General features: G+C 54.4%; 1 protein-coding gene across 13 annotated transcripts in view; it reads left to right on the top strand.

Moving 5' to 3' along the window:
* The first annotated feature begins 6871 nt into the window (after positions 1-6871).
* The window catches only part of CACNA1B (calcium voltage-gated channel subunit alpha1 B), a 136008-nt gene continuing 132525 nt past the window's right edge, over positions 6872-10354 (top strand). For 7 of the 13 annotated variants that reach the window (XM_025864905.2, XM_073890001.1, XM_073890008.1 and 4 more), the window contains exons 1-2: positions 6874-7200; positions 8195-8300. In XM_025864905.2, the coding sequence (XP_025720690.2) occupies positions 6920-7200; positions 8195-8300 (387 nt within the window). In that variant the 5' untranslated portion in view covers positions 6874-6919. Of the gene's footprint in view, positions 7201-8194; positions 8301-10354 lie in introns of all 13 variants that reach the window. The other 6 variants (XM_073890007.1, XM_073890006.1, XM_073890005.1 and 3 more) reach the window with 2 other exon arrangements.

Below are 10354 nucleotides of genomic sequence, written 5' to 3'. Positions count from 1 at the left end.
TATATCTGTATCATGAATGAGAGATGGTTTTGCAACACTTAATCTGACAGGCTCATACAAGAACATGCAAGAACCTCTACACGTCATTATGGAGAAAGATGACCTCATCGAAGATGGATGAAGATTTGAATGGCTGATTTGATAAAGGGGAAGCATGCATGGGTAATAAATATGGGAGAAGCTACTCAACTGTATGGGTAATCAACAAAATGCATATTAAAAGTCATAGTGAGATATTTGAAATGCCCATCAGATAGACAAACATATTGTCCTGATAATACCAGAGTGCTGGGGGGGTTGCTGAAGGAGCGTCAGTCATACCCTCTGGGTACTAATCTAGTGGAACCCAGTGAGGCTGAGATCCTGTTCCATGGCCTAGCAAATCCCTCGCCTTGATTCGGGTCTCCTGGAGCTTCTTGCCCATATACCAGGAGAACTATATTAGATGTTTATTGGAGAATTCTTTGAAATAGCAGAAAACATAAAGGAGCACATCTACATCAAAGTAAAATGGACAAATAATTGTACAACGGACTAATATATGTGAGGACAACAGATGATTCACAGCTACATGTGAAATGACAACAGAGTATTGAGGGGAAATAAAGTTGCTGAAGGATATATACAGTTCAGTTCTATAAACAGCACGGAAAACTATACAAATATTGTGCAGGGACACGGAGAGGAGGGTGAGCATAAAATTCAGGAAGCAGTGGCCTCTGCAGGTAGTGGAGGTCAGGCGGCACACAGGGGCTTCCTAGGGTATCCTGGGTCTATTTCTTAAGCTGGTAGGTGGGTTATTTAAACCTTAGGCATATTTTATAATTTACATGTACTTGTTTGATTTTAAAAACTAAATAGCAATATGGGGACAATTGGGGAGGGTAGCCAAGAGCAGGGGGCATGCAAAGGGGGCATTTGGGGCACTAAATCAGAAGGGGGTGGCACAGTGTTTGAACACTGAAGGATGCAGATAAGTTGGAGGTGCAGGAGTCTTGGATTCCTGTTCTCTTTACCTTTATTACTTAAAAAATTAAATATTAACTTATGCAAAAACAAAAAAAATTCCTCTTAGTTCTCCCTCCCCAAATCCCCATATGGGAACCCAACACACAGTGGCAAAGGTGCAGTCTACAAGGGGAGGTACATCTCACTTACATTAGCATCAAAAACATAAAATACTTAGGATTAAATTTAACCAGGGAGATGAAAGATCTGTACATTGAAAACTATAAGATATCAATAAAAGAAATTGAAGAAGATGCAAATAAATGAAAAGACACCCCCTCACACACACACCCTGTGTTCATGGATCGGAAGAATTAATATTGTCAAAATGTCCATACTATCCAAAGCCATCTATAAATTAAATGCAATCCCTATCAAAATTCCAATGACATTTTTCATAAACATAGAAAAAATCTAAAATTCATATGGAACCACAAAAGATCCCAAATAGCTAAAGCAGCCTTGAGAAAGAAGAAAGCAGGAGGCATCAATCTTTCTGATTTCAAACTATATTACAAAGCTATACAAATCAAAATAGTATGGTACTAGCATTAAAAACAGACAATAGACCGGGGCACCTGGGTGGCTCAGTTGGTTGAGCGTCTGCCTTCGGCTCAGGTCGTGATCCCAGGGTCCTGGGATCGAGCCCCGCATCAAGTTCCCTGCTCAGAGGGGATTCTGCTTCTCCCTCTGGCCCTCCCCCTGCTTGTGTTCCTGCTCTTGTTACCTCTCTCTCTCTCAAATAAATAAATAAATAAATAAATAAATAAATAAATAAAATCTTTAAAAAAATAAAATCTTCTGCACAGCAAAAGAAACCATCAACAAAATGAAAAGGCAATTTACAAAGTGGGAGAAAATACCTGATAAGGAGTCAATATCCAAAATATATAGGAAATGTGTAAAACTCAAGAGCAAGAAAACCCAAATAATCCAATTTTAAAATGGGCAAAGGACCTGAACAGACATTTTCCTGACGAAGATATACAGATAGCCAACAATTACATGAAACAGTGCTCGGCACCACTAATAGTCAGAAAAATGCAGATCAAAACCACAGTGAGAGATCACATCTATTAAGATGGCTGGTATCAGAAAGACGAGACAACATGTGTTGGCGAGGATGCGGAGAAAGGGGAACCCTTGTGCCTGTCGGTGGGAATGCAAACTGGTGCAGCCACTCTGGAAACCAGTATGGAAGTTCCTCAAAAAACTAAAAATAGAGCTACCATATGATCTAGTAATCCCACTTTTGGGTGTATATTTAAGGAAATGAGACTGGGATCTTGGAAAGATGTCTGCACCCCATGTTCACTGCAGCTTTATCCACGATAGCCAGGACATGGAAACAAGCTAAGTCTCTATTTACAGATGAATGGATAGATAAGATGTGAGACATGTACAATGACGTATCTGAGTACAGTCCTAAAAAGGAAATCCTGCCTCCTATGACAACATGGATGACCCTTGTGGGCATTGTGCTGAATGAAGTAAATCAGATGGAGAAAGACTCACTGACATGTGGAATCTGAAAAAGCTGAACTCACAGAAACAGAGAAGGATGGTGGTTGCCAAGGGCTGGGAGGTGGGGGAAATGGGGAGATGTTGGTCAAAAGGAGTAAACTTCCAGTTATCTTAATTAAGCCTTCTTACTACAACAACAACAAAAGGAAGGGTAACTATGAGAAGTGATGGATATGTTAACGAACCTTACCATGGTAATCATTTTGCAATATATACACGTATCAAATCATCACACTGTACACCTGAAACTTACACAATATTAGATGTCAATTATATCTCAGTAAGGTTGGGAAAAAAGAAGGGGAGGGACATCTGTAGGAGATGCTGAGGAGGTGCTGGGCTTCTAGGTATAGTGGAGGGAATGGGGGCAAGGCCTCTACCCTCCAAGAATGGGCAGGGGGCCGAGTTTCAAGGACAGTGGAGCATGATGACAATGCTGTTGCCAAGCATGGGGCAGTACCAGCTTGGCGACCCCTGAAGACTTCCTTGGGGGGACTGTGGTGCCACCAGTCTGTCCAGTGTGTGACCTTCTGCAGCAGCTGGAGCCTCATGGGGGTACTCCTGGAGGTTCAGGGTGGGCCATTTGCCAGTGGGTAGGACAGAGGGTGAGGGACTAGGGAGCCCTGGCAGGAAAGGAGGGGGCTGGGGAGTAGGAAGCACTGAGATCAGGACGGGGTTGTAAAACAGGTGAGCTGGAAGGCCCAGGGAGGAAGAGTGTCATCAAGGGGTAACAGACTCCAGTCCTCTGTCCTAACTTCCTCACTCCCAAAGACACTTCCCTCTGCATCCCGCTCAGCTCAGAACTGCCTGCCCTACCACATTTCCCCAGTGGATTCTCTTTTTCGTTCCTCCGGATGAGCATTTCAACCTGCTCCTCCCCCTTTCAGCCTGCAATGCCCCTTCTCCCTCCTGGTTGATTATCTTGTTTCTTATTTCACTGAGAAAGTAGAGCAGTCAGAAGGCAGCCCTCCCCCTCCCCCCAATCTACCAACCCACCTGTGCCTACAATCATGTGGCTGGTCTTCCCCTCTGCTGCAACCAGTGGGCTGTCCCAAGTGCTGTGCCCCCTTACCTAGACTAGGCAACACACCCTTCTTGCACCACCAACTTTTCTTTCTTGAGTAATTTCAATATGCATATAAAGTCCAATAACATCCCTATCTTAAAAAAAAAAAGCACACAAACTCCTTAAATGCTGGGCCTGTCTTTGGCTATATTGTACTATGTTTCTGCTCCCCTTCGCAGAACAATTCACTGCACAAGGTGTGTGCCCTTGCGTATGCAGTTCCTCGTGGGTCATCTGCTTTAATCCATTCCACTCAGGCTATTTCTTACTCTTCTACAGAAACTGCTTTTATCAAGGTAACAGGTGCTTCTGTCTTGCTAACGATTGAATGTTGGTCTTCATCTCTCCGGATTGCTCAGCAGTATTTGGCAGATGAGTATAACCTCTTTCTTGACATATGCTCCTCCCATGGCCCTGGAAACTGGACTCTCCTGACCCTTCCCTCCCTGAATTCTCTGGCTGCTCCTTCTCAGGCTCCTTTTCACCTACTTGATGCTTTCTGAGTGCCCTCCTGTCCCCCGGGCTCTCTGCTCTCTGTCTACACTTATTCTCTCAGTGATGATTTCTGATTCAGGCAGTGGTCTGCCAGGGTGGCACACTCGAAGGGACTATCTACCATGATTTGTGCAGGGTATAACAAAACTTCGAGGGATTGATAGCTCCAGGCACTGGCACCACTCCCCGGCCTGCAGAAACAAGGAGAGGGAGCAGGAACCGTAAGGGGCTGACAGGAGCTGGGACCTTCAACTGAGACTTAAGGGCCAACCCCAGGGGAGCCAGCAGGAGCGAGCTCGCGGGATACATACCTTGACCTTGTTCTTTTCTTCCTCCAAGTGCCTACTGGTGCTCCCCATCAGCCAAGTACAACCAGGAGCTGGATGTCCAGGGAGTGAGCTGATGCAGTCTGCACAGGTCAGTGCGTGACACAGAGCAGAGTGGGGAAGGGCAGAGAGAACGGGAGGGGCAGACACAAAGTGTTTCACACAGCTTCCAGATTCATATCTGCAGCCGCGACCTATCGTCTGAACATCGCTTGCAACATCCAACTGCCTACTCAGCATCTCCACTTTTATGTCAAATACGAAGTTCTTAATCTCCACCCTGTGGTCAACAAGTTCTTCCCTCATTCCCCTGCTTCAGCGAAGAGTACCAGTCAACAGGTAAAAAACTAAGAGGCTCCATTCCTTCTCTGGCAAGTCTTACAAGCAGCGCATCGGCCATCCAGTCAGCTGCATGATAGAGCCCCGGGCATGATGCTTCTCATCCAAACCACACCATTGCTCCTTTGGGCTGCTGTCGAAGACCCCCCAATTTCTCCAGTGACAGGCCTTCTGGCAGCCTCCCTATAATCTTCCCTTCCACTTTGCAGCTAAGTGACCCTGTTTATGTCTGGGTCACTACGTGCTCACCTCAGTGTGTAATGTCGGTCCTGGTCCTTTTTGCTATACGCCAACTTTCCCACCCTCTTGAAACCAGGAGTGGTACATGGTTCAGATCTGCCCAACAGAGTTTAAAGAGAAATTTTCTGGGGAGCTGCTGAGAAACCTTTCCTTTGTTATAAAAGGATGTTATGTGTTTACTTTTAAAAAATGGATGTCCTTTTTACACCCGCCCCTTCTTTCATTTGAGATGGTATAAAGATGGGATGCTTTGGGCTATGGTAGCCACCTTGGGCCATGAGGTGACAAGCATGAGGACAAAAAGTATACACTGCGACCATGGGAGGGAGGAAGAATGGAAAGAATTCGTGTTCCTGAAATGGCATACTTTATGCCTTTTTATTAAGTGAGGTTAAAACTGCACCATGTCAGCCACTGATAGCTGGCTTGAATTGCTCACCTCTGAATGTATCCTGGGCAACACACCCCAGCCCCCTGCAGTCTGTTCCCCACTCAGCAGCCAGAGGGATTCTTCCAGAACTGGGGTCATGATGACCCCTCTGCACAGAACTCTTCTCTGACTTTGAGAGCAGAAGTGGGAGCCTGTAACTCCATCAGCACAGCCCAAGGTTGCCCCTGGGCCCCTGCGCCCTGTGCTGGTCTCACTCGGCACCTTTCGCTTCCTGACAGGGGTCTTCCCCGGCTCAGTGTCACTTGCCATCCTTGTTCTGTTCTCACAGCCCTCACTGCCACCTGGTGCTGCCTCTGGTTTTGATTTGCGCTCCTGCACTGGTGAAGCAGACAGCGTGCGACATCTGCTTTATCCGCTCAGTCACTCACCAGGAGTGATTCCAGGAGGCTTCTTATCTGAATGTTGTGAGGACTGAATGGACAAATTGTGTGCGAATGGGGTACAGCAGTGTCTGCACAAAGTAAGCACTATGGAAGCATTTGTCATTCCTTGTGTAAGAATGTCAGCTCCATGAAGGCAGAGCTGGGAGCCTCGTGCCTGGCATCTGATAGGTGTTTAGCAGAGTCGTTGAATGGATGGAAGGGTGGATGAATAGCACATAGCAGGCTCTCTTTAATTGTTATTGAATGTCTGATAGAACAAAGGAATCTCTGAGCTGAGATTTTGGAACTGATTCAGTGCATGTTGACAGGAAGGCCTAGGGTACGATTGAGGGCTGAGGGGCCCCAGGACAGAGTTGTGCATCCTGAAAACCCAAGACCAGGGAGTTGAGAGCATGGTCTATAAGGATGTGAAAGACTCCGAAAGGACGGCAGGAGAGGGCCCAGGAGCCAGCATCTTGGGGGAGGCCAGTGGTCCGCAGCAAGGGGAGCGAAGTGTGGGGAGAGACATGGGGAGCCAGGGGCCTAACCCTCCGCAGTTTGGGCTGGAGCTTCTCACGGCTGGTGACGCCTCCTGCTCCTGGGGGCAAAAGAGGCGTCCATTGGAGCCGCTCAGCTCGGCGGTCCGTCGAGGGCAGCCAGTCCAGCCCGGCTCCCGGCCGCAGCAGCCGAGCTCAGCATCTGGCCAGCGCCCGGCCGGGCGCGAAGCGGGATGCGCAGACGGCGCCCGCTCCCGGCGCCCGCCCCAACCCGGGGCTTAGCCCGGAGGCCTGGGGGGCCGAGGCGCAGCCCAGAGGGCTGGCGGCGGGGACCGGCCGCGGGGGACAGGGCGGGGGCGGCCAACTGGGGGCGGGGCGGGCGGCATTCGGGCGGGCGGGGCGAGCGCGGATTGGCCGGGCGCCGCCACGTGACCGGCCCCTTATAGGGCGTGGTGCGGGCGGCGGAGTCGGGTGCGGCGGCAGGGCCGGGCGAGGTCCGGTGCGGGTTCCGCGGCTCCGCTGCTGCTCCGCTCCGAGCGCCTGGCTGGCGCGCCCCGCGCCCTCCCTGCCGGGGCCGCCGGGCCAGGGGATGCTCGCGGCGCCCTGGAGCCATGGTCCGCTTCGGGGACGAGCTGGGCAGCCGCTATGGGGGCGCCGGTGGGGAGCGGGCTCGGGGCGGCGGGGCCGGCGGGGCGGGCGGCCCGGGCCCGGGGGGCCTGCAGCCCGGCCAGCGGGTCCTCTACAAGCAGTCGATCGCGCAGCGCGCGCGGACCATGGCGCTGTACAACCCCATCCCGGTCAAGCAAAACTGCTTCACCGTCAACCGCTCGCTCTTCGTCTTCAGCGAGGACAACGTCGTCCGCAAATACGCCAAGCGCATCACCGAGTGGCCATATCCTGCCCGGGGCCGTGCCGCGCGGGGGCCGGGGGACCGTCCGGGGTCTAGGGGACAGAGACCGGGCGCGGTGTCCGGCGTCTGCGCCCCGGCGAGTCTGGGAGGGGCGGCCTGGGCGGGGGTGGGGGGGAGCCCGGGGCTGGGGCGGGTCGCGTGCGGCGCCCAGTGGCCATCTTTCCCGGGGTCGGGAGGAGGGTGCGACCTGGGGAGAGGCGGCTCGGGGACGCGGCTCTCGGCGAGGAGGGGGCGGGGCGGGGCTCCGGGGCCCTCCGCGCGCCGCGTGTGCGTGTGTGTTTGAGTGTGTGTGTGTGTGTGCGCGCGCGCGCGCGCGCGCGTGTGGTCGTGGTGGTGGCGGCTGCGGGAGCGGAATGGACGCTGGGCGGAGCCCCCTGTCCCTGGACTCGTCCCTTCACTCCCTTGGTGTGGGTGCAGAGCGCGCGGCGAGCCTGGAGGGCACCCGAGGGCGAATCCGTGTCTGTGTAGGTGTGAGCACCCTGGTGGACGCGAGCCCAGGCGCGTGCTTGGCTGCAGGTGCTTGAGTGTGTGTGTGCGGGCATTACATGAACCCGGTGTTGCGCGTGCGTGCGTTCGGGACTCTGGGTACATGTATGTTCAAGTGCCTGTGTAGGTACATGTGGCTACGTGTCTCTAGGTAGGAGTGTGCGCCTGCGCGGGGTCCTTCCTCCAGCCTCGCGCGGGGGGCGCAGTCCCCTCCCCTAGGGTCGCGGGAGCCGTGCGGAGCTGGGCGGGGGCGCTGTCCGCGGTGCTGACGGCCGCCCGGACGTACGGAGGGGCTGGCCGCCCGGACGGCAAGAGGCTCCGCCTCGAGGCGGACCCCGAGGGTGAGGGCAGGGAGGGCGGGGTAGGCTTCCGAGCGGTCATTCTCAGCCCCTCTGGAGGTGGCCTCGCCGTGCCTGCTGCACTGCGCGCTGTGGGCCTCCTCCCCTCCCCTCCGCCTTGGCGCCTCCTGGCCAGTCCTTAACCCACGCACTCCGTTTGAGTACATGATCCTGGCCACAATCATCGCCAACTGCATCGTGCTGGCACTGGAGCAGCACCTCCCTGACGGGGACAAGACGCCCATGTCCGAGCGGCTGGTGAGTGGCGGCGGCGGGGGCCTGCGGGCGGGGCTGTGGGGTGGCCGCGGCTTGTCTGATTCCACGGCCCTTTAGCATCTGTGGCTCAGTTTAGCTTCCTTGGGCAGGGTAATCTGCGTAGCTCTCTTCTCTTGTTAGTGGAGGAAAAGGGAGAACCCAGGCAGCTAACACCTCCCTCAGGGCCAGGAGGACTGGGGTAGCTAGCGCAGCCCTGATGGGAAGGATGGCCTGAGAGAGACCATGTTAGCTAGCGGCTGTCTGCCCTGGGCCACTAGCCACCCCGTACCTCAGATGCGCTGTTCGGTTCCACCACCTTAAGCCCTGATCTAAGAAACTAGGTGAAACCTGGGGTGGGGGAGGGGCATTCATAATGGCCCAGGGAAATGTCAGGCTCTGGGTGAGCGCCCACCTTTCTGGCTGCCCAGGGGCTTTCCTGGGCAGGGTTCTGATTGTCTTTGGTCCCTGTGGTATGGTCCTGGGTCTAGGGATTGTCCTTCAGCGTTGTCTTTCCTGGCTCTGCTTGGAATCCCTTCCCCGTGGGGAATCCCGTCCCCTTCATATGGGAAGCACTCCTTCCCAAGTGTTCTTCCCAAACATCCTGAATCATTTTCACCTATTCCTGTCGCGAGCTCCACAGATCCCTGTGGTGTCCCCTGTTGCACATGACAGTCACGAGCTCCACAGATCCCTGTGGTGTCCCCTGTTGCACATGACAGTCAGAACCCCAGGGCAGGGCCTCTGGGGGGGCAGAGGGTGGTATTTAGAGCAGTGAGCCTCATTTCAAAGGTGAGGCTGTGTGCCCTAGTCCCCAGTCTTTCCTCCTGACCTGAACCCTTTGCCGGGGATTGGTGTAGGCTCCTAGACCCGAGAGCAGGGAGAGGAGCAGGTGCAGGGGTCTGGAGAGGGGGTCTGGGGCCTGGCTGGAGAGATGCTAAAGGTCCTGAGGTCCCTGAGACACAGCCCAGCCTCTCTTGGGGACATTGGGCATGGAGAGGAGAATCCCTCCTTCCTTGTACCCTGGCAAGCGATTGGTCCTCTCCACAGCTTCTTTCCCTCACTTCAGTGAGATAGGCAGGAGGTGATACAGGGACTGTTCGGTGTTTAGCGTGGGCCCTGAACGCCCCCTCCCCGTCATCACAGGCCTAGGGGTGGGGAAGGGAGGACAGAGGGAGGCTGATTTGCGGCTGCTCACAGTTGGGCAAGGCACCAAAAGAAGGCAAGGAAATGGACAGCCAGGGAATGGGAGGCTCCCTGGAACAGTCTTCTGCGGTGCTCGGAAGGCCGGGGGTTTGGGTTGTGGGTTGAGACGAGGGGCATGAAGACAGCACAGCTGTGCCAGGCAGGAGTGGGTGTGGCCCCTGCGGGTGACTCTTGCCCCGTGTGGAGCCAGATAGGGTCACTGGCTTCCTGTGGGCCCCTTGTGCGTGCTGGTGGTGAGCGTCTGTTCTGGAAGCTGGAGAAGAGAAAGTGAGAGCAGGGAACCTCTGCAGACCACAGGGTGTGGCCATACCTCCAGGGAAGTCTGGCAGCGGTAGGGCCAGAAGGAAGCAGGCCAAGAGATGGTGGCGGTCGGGGGACGGGGAGGCCAGTGTACAGCGGGCAGTCCTAGGCTTGTCCCTGCTGGGTGGCAGGCTTGAGTGGGCCAGCCGGGCATCTGGGCAAGTCTGAGCTCCTGCCTCCCAGGTGAGGGAAGGTTTGCTTTGTGGTGATGGGGGTGTGGGCTATTGGGAAGACAAGCAGAATGTGCCCAGCCTGGGCCTGGCCTGGAGGCCTGAGGAGTCCTTGCTGACCGTAGTCCTGTGTGCAGACATAGGCCTTCAGACCTATGGATGGAGAGAAGGCTGGAACAGAGCAGGGTCTGGAGAGGAGGGGCTGTGGCAGCTTCAGGGCTCAGGCCTGGAGGCTTGCTAGGGCGGGAGGCTAGGTCGTGCAGGTGCTCCATTGTTTGCCAACCTGGACTGGGGTGGGGCCTCCACGGATCCCCGTCTCTGGGGGCTCTGCTTCCCAGCCACCCATCCACTGCCCGCGCCGCCTGTCGCCAGAACCCTAGCTGG

The sequence above is a fragment of the Callorhinus ursinus genome, unplaced genomic scaffold, assembly GCF_003265705.2.
Source record: "Callorhinus ursinus isolate GAN/ISIS: 27379988/994484 unplaced genomic scaffold, GSC_fseal_2.0 scaffold125, whole genome shotgun sequence".
Taxonomy (NCBI): Eukaryota; Metazoa; Chordata; class Mammalia; order Carnivora; family Otariidae; genus Callorhinus; species Callorhinus ursinus.
The sequence above is the reverse complement of the archived record's forward strand: the minus strand, read 5'-3'. Positions and strand labels throughout refer to the sequence as shown.